The sequence below is a fragment of the Phalacrocorax aristotelis genome, chromosome 17, assembly GCF_949628215.1.
Source record: "Phalacrocorax aristotelis chromosome 17, bGulAri2.1, whole genome shotgun sequence".
NCBI classification, from domain to species: Eukaryota; Metazoa; Chordata; class Aves; order Suliformes; family Phalacrocoracidae; genus Phalacrocorax; species Phalacrocorax aristotelis.
Genome location: NC_134292.1, coordinates 890,042 through 908,235, shown reverse-complemented (window position 1 = coordinate 908,235; position 18,194 = coordinate 890,042). Strand labels below are relative to the sequence as shown.

General features: G+C 57.1%; 1 protein-coding gene across 1 annotated transcript; it reads left to right on the top strand.

The window, feature by feature from the left end:
* The first annotated feature begins 8,819 nt into the window (after positions 1 to 8,819).
* On the top strand, positions 8,820 to 12,238 carry NRARP (NOTCH regulated ankyrin repeat protein). Its single transcript, XM_075111847.1, has one exon. It carries the CDS (start codon positions 9,051 to 9,053, stop codon positions 9,396 to 9,398), a length of 348 nt encoding a protein of 115 aa, XP_074967948.1. The 5' UTR covers positions 8,820 to 9,050; the 3' UTR covers positions 9,399 to 12,238.
* The last annotated feature ends 5,956 nt before the right edge of the window (positions 12,239 to 18,194 follow it).

The following is an 18,194-nucleotide window of genomic DNA, read 5'->3' as shown; positions in this document are numbered from 1 at the left end:
GGGCTTTGGTGCTAGGAAATGGCACCCATGGTAACACCTTTTCTGCCTCTGTGTCATGGGTAGATGTTTAAAAATTGTCCCCCGTTCCCAGTGGCAGCATCAGAAGCAAGCGGCTTCTGTCTGAGCCACTGAAGTCCCTCTGGCCTGAGTTGTCTCTGGTGCTGTGACAGGACAGTGCTTGGACAGGGACACGCTTGGATGGAGGTGCTTTCGGTGTGCCAGCTGCAGTCTCAGCAGTATGGATCACAACATACGTCTTCTCATCCATCAGTGCCACCAGCTCCAAAGCTCTCCATCCCTCCATCCCTCCCCATCCCTGTTCAGGGGCAGGAAGGCTGCCTGAGGCTGCCAGGACAATTTTCTCCCTTGAGCCCTTCCCAGAGCCATCAAGTGTCTGGGCTGGGTGGCAGGAGACCTGTGGAAAGGGGCACATGGGATCCCTGCTAAGGGACCCTCAGCACCCACCTGGGGCATCCACTGCCCCATGGCTGCAGGGTGCTGTATCTAGCCCCTTGAGGATGTCCTGCCACTCAGCCTTGGGCTGATGCTCTGGCTCTGGGGGTTTTCCTGTTGTCCCTATGTGTCCAGGTGACCTGTTTAATACCCAGAAGCAGCATGTCCTTACGTTCACCCACCTCTAGTGCCAGCACCCTCAGTGCTCTGCTAAACAGTCATTGGCTCCCCCAGCCCATGAACTGCCTCCTCTGTGAACGCTCTTGGCTTGCTGTGTCCTTGTGGGCACCCAGACCCCCAGCTCCCCCAGAGCAGCTCGTGGGGACCCTAAAGAGCGTCCTTTGAGCAGAGGGAGGATAAGGCTCATGCTTTGTCAGCAGCCCCTCTACACCAGCCACTGGTGGAGTGTACCGGTGGGGTCACCCCAGCCGGTGAGCATGGGACTGCCAGCACCAGAGGCTGAGCAGCCTGGGCCCCCCAGGCTCCACGCGGACTCATCTGTGTGTCAGCATCCTGCCACTTCAGTGTTTTCTCTGGGAGGGCAGAAACTGGCAAAGCCACCCCCACGGTGAGCGATGCTTCATTGTGCGGTGAGATGAACCTCTCCAGACCCTGTTTGGGGGAAGCTTCTGAGTCACACAAACATCTGAGTCAGCCCAGCCCCAGCTGGGAGCAGGGAGGTCAGAGCTGCAGCCCCAAGCCTCCCAAAGAACACTTCCAACCAGCCCATGGGCATTTAAAAATGCTCGCTCCGTTTTTCAGAGCTGTGGTTTCACATCGGTCTGGCACTACTTTCACTGCAGAGGGGAGCTGGCAGGGGTGAGCAATGGGGCATGCTGACCTTGCCTTGGGGACAGCTCCTGACACACAGCTGCCTGGAAGGGGCCATTCCCCCTGATCCCTGGGGACAGTAGGGTCAGCTCCTGGCCACCTCTAGGACTTCATCTCCCTGCCATCTCTCTCAATTTGGGGGTGAGGTCTTGTTGCTTACAGCCTGGGATGCTGGCAGCCGGCTGTGTTGGGGCAGGCTCACAATGGTGGGACTTGTTTTAGGAGAAGACCAACCCAGGGCAGACACCAGCAGGTCACATGTACATTTGGGCATGGCACGAAACAGCTCCCAAAGGGTCTCATCCAGCTCCTGGGGACGGGGCAGTGGCTGAGACCTAGGACAGCACCTCTCCCTTTCTGCTGCCCAAAGGAGGCGATGCCGAGGTGGCATCCATGCAGCAAGGTCATCTCCAGTCACAGACACAGTCAACATCAAACTCCACGTCGCACTGGCCTTGAGCAGCATCCAGGAAGTAATAAATTGTCCAGTGTTGAATGGTGGATACAGATCAAAGGGAATTAAACCAGCTTTTTAATCAGCTTACAATATTGTTTCCCTACCTGGCTACTTTAAAAAAAATAATTTTAAAATCCCATTGTCTGTGCCATACTAATGTTTAACATTTATTAGAGCAGTAACAAGTCCTCTGTGGTTTTATGGAGCCATTTGATCCTGTGTTGGAAGGGCAGCTCCTGCAGCACTCTCATAGGGATGCAGGCTCTGGCTTAGCTGCTCATGCCAAGAGCCCTTCGGCCCCCGGGTCACTTCACCCATGCTCAGCTCCAGCCCCTGCATTGCAAGATGTGATCATGGGGGGACCCTGTGATAAAATGGCACTGGGGAAGAGTTTTATCTCTGTTTTATCACACCAGCCTGAATGAGACCTGAATAAGCAGTATCTCTCAGCCCTGAGAAATCACACGCTGCATCGGATATCAGGCCGGTTCCTCTCCTCGCCTTGTATACTCCTTGCATATCCTTTGGAGTTTGATGGGGACAAGGTGTTTGGCACTCAGGCCAGCTTTAGTTTACAAATGAATATATCAACATTGTTCCTCATCAGGCAGGAATGTGCTTCCCTCCCTTCTCCCCCACCCTATCCCCATCCCCTTCCGAACAAACTTCCTTCCTCCTGTAATCTGGAGCGGAAACCTCGCTGCATATTTGACCGGCTCAGAGAAATCAGCTCCGTTTTCCCTGGCGTGACTTTGTGTCTTGAACCAGGGCTGGCCGGTCCTGAAGGCAGCCAGCAAGGCAGGGGAGGAGGAAGGGGAAAGGACTGTACTGCTGCCCATCCTCAACGTGGAGCTGCTCTTCCAGCCGGATGCTCCGATTGAGCTCCCAGTTGCTCGGCTGCCGTTTTCAAACAAATCGGCGTGTTCCTGGGCATGGACCCAGGGCTGACAAGCCTGAGGCTGGCTGCAAGCTCAGGCCCTTGTGCTGCCCCACTCCACGAAAACACTGCTCCCACAGACCAGGGGTCACTTCTGCTGGCCCCTTGCCTGGGGTAGGAGAGGAGAGAGGTGTCAGTGCCACGTGAGGAGGAAGATTTGCATTAGGAGGATGTTTGTTTCCTGGGAAATAGCCCAGGACCAGACCCTTCCCACCAGCCTGCCAATATGTGGGCATGACTCTCAGGCAAATGAGCTTCCAGCTGCTCACCAGGTGTGCCTTGCCATGTGTCCCATGATGGGTTAAGAGCTTCCCAGACTGCCTCGACCCAAGGGATGTCACCACAGAGCGGTCACCAGGTCCCCAGGCCAGTCCCAATGGGCTGTATTGCGTCCTCTGGGGGAACCATGCGATGGGAGCAGTGGAGCGACATACTCCCATTCCCGCGGCCACTGCAAAGGAGTGACCACACAGCGCAGTGACTACATGTCTTGCGAGACAGGAGGTTGAGCCAAGACAGTTTGCTGCAAGCATGCTCAGCTGTGGCAGGGTCATCAGCCAAGACGATGCCATGGGGTGGCCCGGCAGCACCAGGGCACCAGTGCAGCTGGAGAAGCCCTGCCAGCAGCACAGGACAGCAGCAGCTCTCCACCTCCGAGGGTGTCCTAATTGGTAGCATTTTGCCTGAACAGCATTTTTCCTGTGTCAGATATGGAGGCTGTAGGCTATGAGCAGGGTTTGATCATCAGAATTGCTGCAGGATTTCCAGCAGGATAAGGACTGGTCAGACGGGGCACTGGAACAATTAAAAGCCAAGCTGCAGTGTGGCAACGCAAGCTGCACAGCCTGGCACCACGTCACCACAGGCCCTGCGGGGAGCTGGGGTCCTTCAGCCCTGGGGCCAGGCATGGAAGGATGCCCCCACCCGTGTTCCTCTGAGGACAACGACCACATGTAGGGTTATGACCATGCTTGAGTCTCTCTCAGGTTTTAAATACTGTTTGGCACAGGCTGGGACGGAGGGAACATGCAGAGCAGCATCTCTAATGGCATCTGCAGGATGTGGCAGTCCTCAGCCCACGTTCCCACGGTGGCTCCCATGGTGCAGGTGTCCCAGGAGAATGCAGGATGCCTGGAGTGTCTCCCTGTCCCCAGGGCTTCCCCAAACCCCCCATGGTGCCTTCTCCCTGCAGAGGGCACAGGGCAGCTGCATGTGTGCCCTCGGCCCACAAGCATGATAATTCTCTTGCAAACCCCAGCTTCTGGCCTCAGGAGCTTTGGCCCTGCAGGACTGCCAGGAGCCCAGCCCCACGCCAGGCTCTGCTTGGGTGTTGCTGAAGGCTCACAGTGTCCATGTTGGGATAGGGAGAATGTGAGGCTGGTCCCATGGCTGTGCCCCTGCTTGCCCCCCGCTGTGAGCAGGGCAGCTCTCATGCAGCACAGAGGAAGGTTTTCCCCTGAGACATGGCCCCCCACAGCCCCTTCCCCACGGATCCCTTGCCAAAAGCAGCCACCTGGGGCAGGACTCCCGTCTTCTCCCTCCCAAAGGTGAATCTCAGCAAGGGAGACCTTTCCCACCCAGCAGCCACAGGCCCCCAACATCCCGGTCCTGCATGGGGTCCCCTCCCTGCCCCCATCCCCGCAACCCCACGATGGGCAGGCAGCGTTGGCTGAGCCCCGCTTTTCCCCACCAAGGCTCCGGCAACTGCTTTGCTAAAAAGCCAGGAGGCAAAGCACCAGCGGGGCCAGTGGCGGAGGAAACCTTTGCGCTTCCTCCTGGCTCGCAGGGAGCCGAGCAGGCGGGTCGCTCTCCCTCGCGCGCCTTTTGCTGGGTCTCTGCGCTGGGAAGAAAAGCTCTCGTCTTTCCCACGCTCTCCGACACATTTTAATGAATTAAGTGGGGGCACGCCCCCTCGCCGCCTGCCCCGGATCCATCCCCCCGGCTCTCCAGCTCCCTTCAAGGAGGCCTCTGGGGGTGGCTGGACTCTCACTGGCTTGTCCGCCTGGCCCAGAGGATGGGCACTGCCCGCTTGGGCTTTTTTGGAAGAGGGCTACGACGTGCCCAGCCCGATGTGCCAGGGAGGCTCTGAGCTCCTCCAGCAGCGCTGGTGGCAGCCGTCCCTTCTTTCTCCCACAGGCTCGCATGAGCGGGGGGAAATATGGTTAACACGTCGCTTGAGGAGGGGAAATTTGGTTCACGCCTCTTGGTGTGACCGTTTGCTAAAGGCACTGCAGTGCCAGGTCTCTCTCCCCACCTCCCGCTGCCCTCTGCAGTGCCGGTGCTCACCACGGCTTCCCCTCTTCTCAGAACAGAGAAGATAAATCACGGGGTGGGACTACTGGTTTTGCAGTGTCCCACCGAGCAAGCGCTGGGTGCGGGGAAAGGGGCCTTCCAGTGCCTGCTGCCAGCCCCTCGCTGGCCAGCAGCCAGCCCGAGCCGTGCGGGGAGCCTGGCCCGGCCATACCACCGCAGTCAGCTCCTCTCCGTTTACAGAGCTGGGGCACAAATTGGAGCCAAAATGCAGGGTTTCAAAACTGCCTTTCTGTTTTCCTTTTTTTTTGTTGTTGTTTTTTTTGCTATTTTCCCTCCCCCTCTGGCGCCGTTCCCAGGCCGAGTCCTGCCCCCACCTGCCAGCTCTGAACATTTGCATGGCTGGGTCCCTGCCCGGGCGCTTTATTTTTCTCACCAGTGTCACTGGCAAACGCAGATTTGCTTGTGAGGATGTAACGCTGGCCAAGCCCCAGACCAGGGAGGTGTGAGCAATTCCCACTCTCCCACGGCTCGCTAAGAGGGCTCGACACCTCGCAGGTGCACAAAATCCGCTGTGCCGGGATATTTAGGAGTGGAAAGGATGGGGCAGAGTCTTGACCGCCAGGCTCCTGACATCACAGCCTCCATGCCGCCCGGCTCCAGCAGAACATGACCCGCTGCTGTCCCTTTGCCGGCTTTGCCACAATGGGCTTCCAGAGTTTAGTGCCAGGGAGTGGTCACAGGCTGCCGTGGCTTCAGCACTCCCAAGATGCTTCAGCACGGCCCTTTGTGCTGCTGGGCTGTGCCGGGCCCCTGGGCTCAGCTGTAACTCCCCGTGAGTCACCATGAGCTGGCCCCAGGCCAGGTGACACGGGGAGAGGAGGGCAGGGATTGCCACTGGTGTCCCCCGCTGCCACCACAGTGGGGTGATGGGGGACAGAGCTGCCACCTCCTGCCTGGGATGGGGCCCTCAGCGTGATGGGAGAGGCAGGGGGTGGCTCCTCTTGACTGTCCTTGGGCAAACCTGGCTCCTGCACCCACAAGTGGACTCTAAGCCCACACCTGTGCCAGCGCTGTGGGGACCCCATGACTCAGTGGCACAGGGATGTTCTGGAAGAGGCTGTGTGGACACAAGGCACCAGAAGGGGGGTTGCCTGCAGTGCAGCAGCCGCAGCAGCCGCTGTGCTCTGCCGGCCCCAAGGCCCCAACTGTGGTCACATCCCAGCCCTCCCTTTTCCCTGAGAATGATGTGCTTCGATATACTCATGTTAAAGATGCGACTGGGAGAGCTCTGGCTTGGGGACACCAGGTGGGGTGAGACATGGAGACCAGGCAGGGATGGATAAGGGTGGGATGGAGATGGGTATGGGATAGGGTTTGGGATGGGATGGGGATGGGGATGGAGAAGGGGATGGGATAGGATGGACAGGTATTGGATGGGAACAGAGATGGGGGTAGACAAGGGCTTGGGATGAGGGCAGAGATGGGGAAATGGGCATGGACACGGGGGAATGGGTGTGGAGGTGGGGAAATGGGCATGGACACAGGGGAATGGGTGTGGAGATGGGGAAATGGGCATGGACACGGGGGGATGGGTGTGGAGATGGGGAAATGGGCATGGACACGGGGGAATGGGTGTGGAGGTGGGGAAATGGGCATGGACATGGGGGGATGGGTGTGGAGATGGGGTTGGGATAGGGATGGAGGTGGGGGTGGGGAGGAGAAAAACTAGCTGTGGAGACGGACTTAGAAAAGTAGACCCTTATGGGAGGACAAACAGGAGCTGCTTTGCCGACTCCTTACAGCCCAAACCAGGCTGGTTTAACCTTCTCCAGCAAAGGAGCAGGACCCAGGCCCAGCCTTCCCTGGCTGCTACAGGGAAAAGCGCCATCGGGCAGCCATGCTGACAGCCACTGCCCTCCAGCCGTGCAACGGACGGCTCCGCGATGGCATGTTTCACCCAAGCCGTCTCACTCAATGGGGGCAGAATTTAACCGTTGGCCAATTTCTCCCTTTCCACCCTCAAATGGAGACACCGGCATGGCCAGGTGACAGCAGCTTGCCGGCCAGCTGCCCTCGGTGCAGCTGCTGTCACCTCGTTTTACGACACCCTCCTTCCTTTCTTCGCGCACCCCCCACTCCGCTCTGGCCGACCAAATGCCCAGCAGCCGCAGCCAGTGCCGGCCTGCGGATGCCGCTTCCCACCCAGCCTCTGCCGTTTGCTCCCCACAGGCCAAACGGGCGTGGGGAGGGCCCTGCTGGTGCAGATTGGAGTCGATGCACTATTTTTGCTAGCTTTTTGCCTATTTCCTGCCTACCCATGGAGTCCATAGATCCCAGCGCTCCCACACTGGGAATCTGGTCATCTGCTGGGCAGTGGATCTAACCCCAGATAAAGCCCCGTGAGACCAAACTGTGTCTTTCCCCCCAGAATCAATCCACCCACGGATCCCCAAAACTTCGTGCAAACCCCACTGTGTGGCTCTAGAGGGACCGGATCCTGCGGGGCTGAATCCCCCCACCCCTGCCTGTGACCTGTCCCAGCTTGCTCGCAGGTAGATAAACCTGGAGGAAAATGGTGTCGCCTCCAAAATTTGAGGGTATTTCCAATGAAACCCCCCCGCAGCACCTCAGTTACCCCCATCCCCGCAGAGTTTGGGGCACCAGCTCCCGGCCGGGCATGAGGCGGGGGGCGGCGGGTCCCAGAGGCGCGGGGGACGGCTGGGGATGAGCACAGCGCGGGGCCGTGGGTGGCGGGGCTGGCTGCAGCCGCATAGCCCGCCACCGCCCGGCCCGGCTCGGCCCGGCCCGGCCCGGCACGGCACGGCACGCACGGCACGGCCCGGCTCGGCCCGGCACGGCACGGCACGGCACGGCACGGCACGGCACGGCACGGCACGGCACGGCACGGCCCGGCTCGGCTCAGCACGGCTCGGCACGGCACGGCACGGCTCGGCACGGCACGGCACGGCTCGGCACGGCTCGGCACGGCTCGGCACGGCACGGCTCGGCACGGCTCGGCTCGGCACGGCTCGGCACGGCACGGCACGGCTCGGCACGGCTCGGCACGGCACGGCTCGGCACGGCTCGGCACGGCACGGCTCGGCACGGCACGGCACGGCTCGGCACGGCACGGCACGGCACGGCACGGCTCGGCACGGCTCGGCACGGCTCGGCACGGCTCGGCTCGGCACGGCACGGCTCGGCTCGGCTCGGCACGGCACGGCTCGGCACGGCTCGGCACGGCTCGGCACGGCACGGCTCGGCACGGCACGGCCCGGCACGGCTCGGCACGGCACGGCTCGGCTCGGCACGGCTCGGCACGGCACGGCACGGCACGGCACGGCACGGCTCGGCACGGCACGGCACGGCTCGGCACGGCACGGCTCGGCACGGCACGGCTCGGCACGGCTCGGCACGGCTCGGCTCGGCACGGCTCGGCACGGCACGGCTCGGCACGGCTCGGCTCGGCTCAGCACGGCACGGCTCGGCCCGGCCCCGCACGCCTGGGCGGTGGTGCCCCCTGCCTGCGGCCACCGCGCCGAGCCGGGATAAGCTGAGACAAGCCGTGCCGAAGCGCGCCATGCCGGGCCATCCCGAGCCGAGCCGAACGGAGCCGAGCCCCGAGCCCCGAGCCCCGAGCCCCGAGCCCCGAGCCCCGAGCCGGGCCGAGCCGGCAGCGCCCCCCATTGCCCTCCATCGCCCCCCCGCGCAGCTCATGGGGTAGAGGAGGGGCGCCCCGGCTCGACCGCCCGGGGGGGCGTGGCTTCTCGCTGCATCCCCGCCCCCTCCCTGCCCGGTCGTTCCAATGGGCGCGCGGTGGCGGCGCCCCGCCCCTCGGCGCCGCGTCACGGCCGTGCCATTGTTATGCAAATAAAAGGGTGGGTAAAAGGCGCGGCGCGGGGCCGGCTCCGCTCCAGAGAGGCCCGGGCGCGGCGGCGGAGCGGCGGCATCGCGGAGGCGGCGGAGCCCGGGGCCGCTGCGGGGCGGCCAGCGGCGGCGGCAGCAGCAGCACCGGCAGCGCCAGCAGCAGCAGCGGCAGCCGCCCGCCGCCGCATGCCCGGGCGGGCGGAGGCGTCGCCGTCGCCGTCCATGCAGGGCGGCGGGGCGTGAGGCGGCGGCATGAGCCAGAGCGAGGTGTCGCCGTGCGCGGCGCCGCCGCCCAGCCAGCGCGTCTTCCAGGAGGCGGTGCGGCGCGGCAACACCAAGGAGCTGCAGTCCCTGCTGCAGAACATGACGAACTGCGAGTTCAACGTCAACTCCTTCGGGCCCGAGGGGCAGACGGCGCTGCACCAGTCCGTCATCGACGGCAACCTCGAGCTCGTCAAGCTCCTGGTCAAGTTCGGCGCCGACATCCGCCTGGCCAACCGGGATGGCTGGAGCGCCCTGCACATCGCCGCCTTCGGGGGCCACCAGGACATCGTCCTCTACCTGATCACCAAGGCCAAATACTCCGCCGGCGCCCGGTGATGCCGGGGCCGCCCCCCCACCCCGTCCCCGTCCCCGGCCGCCAAAGCTGCTCCCGCCCCCCCCGTGGGGTTTATTTGGCGAAGATTTGGGGCCCCACGCAAAACACGCCACCGATCGCCTGCTTTTACATTTTTATTTTTTTCCTTCCAAGGGTTGTTTTCCTACTGTAACGTGGTTTTTTTTGTTTTGGTTTGTTTTGTTTTGTTTTGTTTTTTTTTTCTCCATCTACCTCGGCTGCACTCACAGTATTCACGGTTTCAGTTTGACATCTGGTCAGAGGCTTTAAAGGCTCCCCCATCCCCTCCCTGCTAATATTTATCCTCCCTCCCTTGCTCCCCTTGCTCCCTCCGACTTAAAAGTGTTCTGGCTCAGAAACGAATTCATTTCAACACTCCCCAAAGGCCACCCGCTGTCCCCGAGTGGGGCCGGGGGGTGCCCCCGTGTCCCCCCCGGAGCGAGGAGCAGTACCCCGGGACGGGCTGGGGGCTCCCGGCTGCCCGCAGCCTTCCCTGCCGGGGAAGAGCAGGAAAGCTTTCCTCCCCTTGCGAGCTTCTCCCAGTGTTTTACCACCACTGATTCATTTATTTATTTTTTTTCGAGGCGACTCCATTGGAATATGACAGACACGGTTTTCTCACCCCGATTGCTCCTTTTCTTGTTGTTTTGGGTTTTTTGTTTTACTTTGCATTGGGTTCTCTGCTTTGGTTTTCTCTTTTGGGTGTCCGAAGAAAGTTTGCATCCTCACCCACTCCTTGAATCCGTTTAGCACGCGTGAGTTCCCAGGAAAAGACATTGAATCCTTCTGGTTTTGTGTGTAAAGGGGGATTAGCAAATCCTGGACTTTCTTTTCTTTAAAAAAAAAAAAAGTGAAATAAACTCTAGAGGCAGAGGATTTGCTTTTGCACAGAAAAGGGGCGCGAGCGCTCTCTGCTGCCTAGAGAGATGCCGGAAAACTACTGAAAACAGTTTGGGAACATTTTTTTTCTTTTGGTGAAACATGGATAACACTTCTGAATGCAGAACGATTCATTTGATGCATGTAGATTCACCTGCCTTTTATATTATATATATTTGCCTAAATATATATATTTATAAAAGAAAGGGAGGAAGAAGAGAAAGCCACCCGAAGTCGCATTTTGAAGTGACTGCACGTATAATCGCAAATGCTGCTTTTTTATTGCTATGGCACAAGAACATCCATTTGGAAAATGCGGAAAATTTCAGAAGTCTCCTTTCTCCCGCTGGCCTTTCAGCCCTCTTCTCTTCGTCTGCACTAAAATCATCCATATCACTGCCGTCTCCCTGCTCTTTCCTCTCTTGCTCCCTGCATCCAAACCATTACGATTAAAAAAAAAAAGAAAATAGTTACCTGCTGGTTTATTTGGGTTATGTCTTAACTATTTATCATGTATGTATATATTTGTGGGTGAAGATTGTGAGCCTGGTTTTGTCTGAAGCTGGTGGTGAGTGTTTCAAAATATGGTTTGGGAAATATGCTTTTTTTGTTTGTTTGTTTTCCTAGTCTTAAAACTAAAAAAAAACTTGAGTCTGCCATGATTATTTCCCATTGCACTGAATATTCTGCTTTGTCTCTGATAGTTTCACCTACAGTTTGGTTTTGGTTTTTTCCACTTCAGCAATTTGAGATGATTTTTAAAAGCTCCAGATTTAAAGAAGAAAAAGATAAAAAAGCCCTGTCGAAAGCATCTACTGTTAATGCTGTAATTTGCAAGGAACTGCTTGGCCGAAGTCTTTCTGCGAGCATGGAAGGGGGTGTCCAGCACTTCCACTGGTGCTTCTGTGCGATAGTTACGGGGTGGGAACGAGATCTTTTCTAGCAAGGTTTTATCGTCGTTACCAGATGGTTGCACATTTTTATCTGACTAAATGGATTTGCCACAATGAAATGTCATAACATTTATGACATGATATTAAAAAGTGTATTGTAAAGCCAAGTTCTAGATGGATTTTTAAAAAGAAATCTTGGTTATAAACCCAGTCTAAAGGGAGCTCTGTCCAGTGTTGTAAAGACAACGTGATGTAACCCATATTTATATTTTTATAAAATACCTATTAAGACTGTGAATCTCCTGTGTGAATTGCTGGGTGAGTTGTTTAAGAAAAGTATTGTTCCTTTCCAGCCTCCTGGAGCTTTAGACATGCTGAGATTTTGGGAAACTGTACGTTGGGGAAGGGGGTTTGCTCTGAAATTGTGAGTTGATGTATTTTTACATCCCTTTGTATTTTACTGAAAAGCTGCTGCCCTTCCTAGTCCCTAGAGTTTCAATTTTCTATGCAACCCCCACACCCCAGTCTCTCTTGATCCTGAGAAGTAAAAGGGATGCAGATTGATTCAAATTGAAATGAGGGTTCCCCCACCCCCCTTGTTGGCTCATCGTGCTGCTGACCCTTCACGCCAAAACGGGGAGTACAAGAAAAAAAAAAGAAAAAAAGAGGCAGGTGGGGGAGGCTCTGTCGTGCATGACTGGTCGCCTTCTGGCAGTCATCTTTTTAATTATTATTATTATTTTTGTAAGAAGAATATATTGATAATGTCAGTGAAATAAGCAGACATTGAAGCTGATGCACAGATTGCTCCAGAAAGGAGTTTTTCTGTAGATTTTTCTTTAGATGCGAATACCTTTTTTAATTATGTTAATTAATGTTAAGAATTTTTAGGCTTATATTGAAGCTGTATGTGGGTCACTATATGATCATTTCTAACTGGATAAAGTCTGTACAGTACAGCATATTCCTGAGTGTATGATATAGACGTGTAGCCCCAGAGTGCAAAATTTATAAATAAATTTTTCATTGATCTTTTTATAAAAAAAAACAAAGGCTTTGTTGTTTGTTCTTTCCAGGTGATTATGGGCAAAGCTGTGTGGATCCCCCAGTGGCGGGGTGACTGGCTGGGCCCCCAGCTCCCTGTTTCGGTGCCGAACCTTTGGCTTTTCTGTGGTGAAATGCATCCCCAGAGGGCGATGGTGGGGGTGGATTGTGGAGCTGCTAGAGCACACAGCCTGTGCCAGCCCCTTCTGCAGGCTGGAGGAAGCTCCTGGGGTTGGGACCAGGGATGTCCTGGTTTGCCCCATCCCAGCACTCAGAGGCTGGTGGAGGGATGATGGCTCAGACCGAACCCTGGTGCCGGACTGGGCACATGGTGTTTGAGATGTTCCTAAAGAAGCTGCTTGCCCCAAGGGAGTGAGGTGGGAGCTCTGCAGCCAATCCTGGAACTACTCCCATGGACTGTGGCAACAGGGTGTGTGGTTTGGGTCTGCAGCCCCAGCTGAGCCCCCCGTGGCTCTCTGCAAACCTTCCCAGGCTTTTTTATTCTAACCTGGACCCCAGCAAGGGTTTGAGAGGCTTGGTCCTTACCAAACCCTTGGGCAGTCAGGATGGGGTCACCTCTAGCTAGAAGCTGCTCCCAGGCTGGTGGTGGCTCCAGCCATGCCCTGGAAGGGGCATGGGATCTCCATCCCCTTGTGTGGCTCAGAGCAAGCTGGTGCCCAAGAGTGGGCTGAGCCCTGCACCTTTCGAGAGTATCCGGCAGGATCCAGCCACTCTGGGAAGCGGGAAGAGCAGAGGCAGCCCGATGCCTGCACTAGCTGGGCCCTACCTGCAGCCAGGGCTTTGGAGGCAGGGTGCAAGGAGCCTACCTCACTGACAAGCAATGTGGATTTTTGATTAAGGCTTTTTTTTATACTGATAATTTTTCTAGCTCTGGAAATGCCTAAATTCCCAGGAAATTTGTGCCATGCCCGGTTTGGCTCGGGAGTTGCCAGGGCTGCCAGGAGGGGTGTACTGCAAATGGCAGTGGGGAGGAAACCTGGAGAAAGGGCTCTGTGTGACCTTTCCAGGTTGGCCAATCCGTTCCCATGTACTGAGTCTCGTGCTATTCAGCACCAGCGTGGATGGCACGTGGAATGGATGCAGCGGGCTGCCCCAGGGTGCCCTGGGGATGCGAAGGCTGCCCAGGCAGTATCCCAGAGTGGAAGAGATGGCAAGTGACCCAGCTGGTTTTTAGCAGGAAAAAAAAGATTATGCCAAAACCATCAGTCACAACCGCTGGTGGTCCTGTGGGTTTATCACCTGGGGTCTCACAGCCGCCAATGACCATGGCCGAATCAGAGATGTGTGCACAGGGCAAGCATCGATCTGCTCTCCTGCCATGGTACGGTTTTGGCCTACTTGGGCACTGTGTGACACCAACCCACTGGCACGTGCCACCAAACCTCTCACCATCAGGGTGCTCCCCAGGGCTGCAGGGTTTCACCTGCGGGTGCAGTTCACCCCTGCCTGTCTCCTGACCTTGGGATGCTGCATCATCCAGGCACTTGCTTTGGGTTGCCACAAGGCTGGGCTCAGTCCAGCTTGGCACAGCCCTGTGGCTTCTCGCTATTCACCTTGTCCCAGGGCTTCAGCCAGCTGGGCTGGGCCAGCCACAACCTCAAGGACAGGTTTTTCTGAGGAAATGCAGCATTTCTGCACAAAGCTCCTCTCTCCCTATGGAGGATGGAGCAGACAGGGGCCTCCAGCCGCCCCTTTGCAGGGGATTTGGGCTGGGTGGTGAATGCAAATCGCACCCCCTGGCACTGAGCCCAGCGCCCGTGAAGCCATCCTGCATCCTCAGCCTCCAATGCACAACAGCCCCAGCAGCACAGACACGCCAAGGGTGCAGCCAAATCCCGACCCCCTGGGGCTGAGCCCATCAGGGAGCAGCTGCCCTGGTGAGGGCTCCCTGCACAGCCCACGGCCACCCTGCTTCGCAGCTCTCCTCTCTACAGAAATCCCGTCCAAGAAATCTAGGAACTCCAAAGACTTGGGTTTTTTTCCTTTTTCTTTTCTTTTCTATTTTTGTTCCAATAAAACAAAAATGTTGGATTGTTTGGTGGTGCAAGCACATTCTTCTGGCTTTTTTGCATGTCCCTGGCCGCACATTATTGTCCGCCAGCCGCATTACGTAGGTGCTGTTGTTCCAAGAGAAACCAAAGCAAGAATTTGAACTTTCAAGTGCTTCCTGCCATTGTCTTTTGCTTTTGTTTGTGCTACTGACTCCAAACCAGATGGATCGGGCTCCCCTCCGGCCGCGGGGGCGATGGGAAGTCAACACAGCCCAGCGAGGTTTGACAGCTTTGTCTTCTCTTCTATTGCCCTTCATCCGTCAAGCCCAGCCATCGGAGCTGAATCAACCAACGCATATGGATGGGGGGGGAGGGAGGTGGGATTTTATTTGAATTTCAGGGAGCTTAACGCAGTAAGTAATGAATGAGAAAGAAAGACGGTGAACGGGCGAGCGAGAGGGGACGGGCTGTAATCAAGATTCAGTACATTTTAAATAGATGCTTTGTTGGGCATTTGTATGACTATGATAATGCCGCAGCCTGCAGATCCAAATAGGAGTTACCTTTTTTTAAAAAAAAAAATGACAATCGACTACTGTTCGGTGCCGGGGAGGAGCCGGCATCTCAGTCTGGTCAGCCAGGCTGGCCTCTTTTCCAGCCTTCATGTTTTGCCCCTTGTCAATGCTTTCTGGGCTTCACCCCTGCTGTCAGAGAAAGCCCCACTGCATGGGTGGGTGGGCGGGTGGGTGGCTGGGTGGAGGTGGCAGGGTGGCCAGGCAGGCTGCCGTTGGTGGCACCGGAGGTCCACAGTGTGTCATGCAGGACAGGATGGCTCATGGTTTCAATCCATTTTGCTGCTGACCCAAAGCTGCTGCAGTGTTTGGTGCTGGGACTTGTTGCATAAGTCCCGGGCTCCAGGATCATTGCCATGTTGGTGCTGGAGCTGGCCACCCCATTCCTGCGGCACGGAGCCATTTTCGGGTCTTCCTGCAGCATGGACAACACTCACACCCTGCTGCAAGCTGGGTGTGGGGTTTTCAGTGCCAAGCCCCTGTGCCCTAAAATGGCTGTTATTCTGCAGACCTCCATGCTCAGGGAGCTGTGTTGCCCCAGGGATGCTCCTAGGCCTGGGATGTGTCAGCACAGGGACTGCAGGCAGCATCCGCTTCTTCTTGGTGGCAGTGAGCGTCCCAGGGAATGATGCTGCTCCATCATATGGGCAGGAGAAACATCATCTCTTCCCAGAAACTCTTCAGCTGCTGTGTCCCAGTGCCACCATGGGCACCCATCTCTTGGGGTGTCCAGCAAGGGGTGCCCAGGGAGACCTCTGGGTCTCACACTGGGTGGGACGCAGACCTGCAAGTGCAATGCAGTTTTTGGCTTCTTCGTGTTAGCAGGTTTCTCTGCCTGACCTTAAAGAAATGGCCAAGCAGGACAACACCCTAGTGCGCCTTGTTTGGAAGAGGGCAGTGGATGGGGCTTGGATCTTGGAGGGGTGGAAGGCTGCTTGGATGGAGGGATGGCTGGAGAGGAATTGGGAATGGCTGGGGAAGGTTGGGGGGCATCACTGGGGGCATGGAGGAATGGAGGGATGGGGGTGGCTGGGGAGGGATGGGGGAATAGAGGCATGGTGGGGCATGGACAGAGGGACGGATAGAAGAATGGACAGAGGCAAAGCTGGATGGCTGGATGGATGACAGGCTTGGGGGTGGTTAGGACAACTGTTTTCATTGGAAACTCCTCATCCAGCCTGAATCTAACACCGTTCCGTGGCTGGGAGCAGTATCTTAAGGGCAGGCCAAGGAGAGCAGCACCTCCAACAGCACCCTTGTGAGGTGGCAGACCTTGGCCCAGCTGAGCTGGAGAGGTCCTCCTGCCGAGTTTTAGGAAAAGGCTCCCCAGCAGGCACACCCTCTTTCCCTTCATGATCTGGGCAGCAGCCCTGGCAGCCTGGAAGAATGTGGAGGGACACAGAAACCCAGCTGTGAGCATCAGCTGTTTGCTTCAGCCCCTCCGGCAGGGCAGTGCATGGTGGGCTGTCCTTGGCCACCGCCAGCACTTGCCCACTGACAAATCCATCCTCCTTGTCTCTGATCTAGCCCAGCACCAACCAGCTTCATATTTGTCCCAGGCAGGATGGACATGCTGACAGCATGGCTGGCTCTGCTGCCCTGCCACCAATGCTAGCCCTGCTGGAGGTGTGCAGGGGCTGCAGCCAGAAGCTGCCGGGCAGCACAGAGCAGAGGCTGGGTTGACCCAGCAAGCATGGCCACACTCACCCCTGGCCAGAGGGCTGGAGCCGACAACAGCCGGGCAACGGCTGCTGGCTCTGCTAAGCCTCTGTGATACGTTGGTGGGACAGCGCGAGGCTGGGCCTTCGCACAGGGCCTTCGCAGCATCCTAGGACTGATGGTTTGTGCCCTGAAAAAACGAATGCACAACAAGCCGATTTCTGTCTCCAAATGAGTTATACAACCAAAGAAAGCCTCTGCCTGGAAACAGCACCTCTGCAGCCTCCTTTCACCCTCGGGAGTGATTGCAACCTCATTTCTTGTTTTCTCTAGCTGAAAAAACACTTCTCGCCTATGCACAGTCAACAGCAATGTTATTACACAGGATGCAAGTGCACATATGAACTCCGAATGTGCCCAGACCTCTCCCTGGTTTTCTGCCCAGGACCAGACCCCTGCCTGTGCACCCCTGCTTGCTTGGGGAGCTCTCACTGGCACGTCTCAATATGGTCGTCGATCTCTGAGCAGGGGCAGAAGCAGTGTTGTAGCTCCCTGAACACCTGATTTCCTTTAATTATTATATTTTCCACTCAATCATCCAGTGGCTGGAGGGCTCTGCCATGGAGTGGGTGGAGAAATGGGAGGCACTGGCTGCATTCTTGCAGCATGCGGCGGGGCTTCCCCTGCTGCCCCATCCTGTGCCCAGCCTGCCCCATGGAGTGGAGCTGGATCCTGCAGCAGCCCAACAGCACTGGGAACAGCCAGTTGCTGTGACACTTACTGGGATCTCTCCCCAGATGCTTCAGTTCAGAATTCACAGCTGGGGGTCACCCAGCCCTGGCCGCAGGGGCCTGGGGCACCCTGGAATCCCTGCAGGAAGAGGGGTGTAGGGTGGCCCAAGGCAGCGGGGCTATGGGTGCAGTAGGGTGCCAGCTCAGCACCTACCGCCCTGTGTGTCCCCATGAGCAGGGGGGCACAGGGCAGTCCTGGCCTCTCTCTGCAGCACCAGGATCAGGCCCTCAACCCCCAGCACAGCGCCCAGCTGGGACAACCATCCCCAACAGGTCCTCGCATTTCACCCTGCTCACATTCACAGCTATGGTGACAACTACTTCAAGCCGCCCCTGTCCCCTTTTCCACTCACGACTCCCCCTCATTCAAACTCTCTGTCCTTTTAAGCTATTTTTTTCCCTTCCTATTCATTTCCTGGACGCCTCTATCCTTTTCTCTTGCCTAGCCCCTCTCCCAGAGCAGCTGCTATGCTAATAAGCATGAGGCAGAAAAGGGAGCAAGCCTTTGCAGTGGCTGGGGAGGAGAGAAAGACCCCAGAGCCCTCCAAATGCTAAATAAATCCAAGGCTGGAGCAGCATCCCCGAACAAAGAGGCCTGGCCTCCCCCTTCTCTTCCCCTCTTCCCAATTCCACCACCTTTTCACATTCAAATCCATTAAACAGCGAGCAGAAAGACCCCGAGTATTCATAGCATTGCATTAAAGAGAAAACACCATGGTCCCTCTCCATCCTGGCTGGGTGGAGGGAAGGGCTCTCCATCCCCAATGGCCTGCCCAGGGGCTGTGTCTGCTGCTGGCTGGGAAACACCAGGCTCCAGCCCCTTGGCACAGCGTAAGAAGGACAAAAGCCCCCCTGGCCACCACACAGGGAGATGGGTTGCCTTTTACCTGTGTTCCAGGTTTCTTCCTCACCCGAACCCTTGGGCTCCTC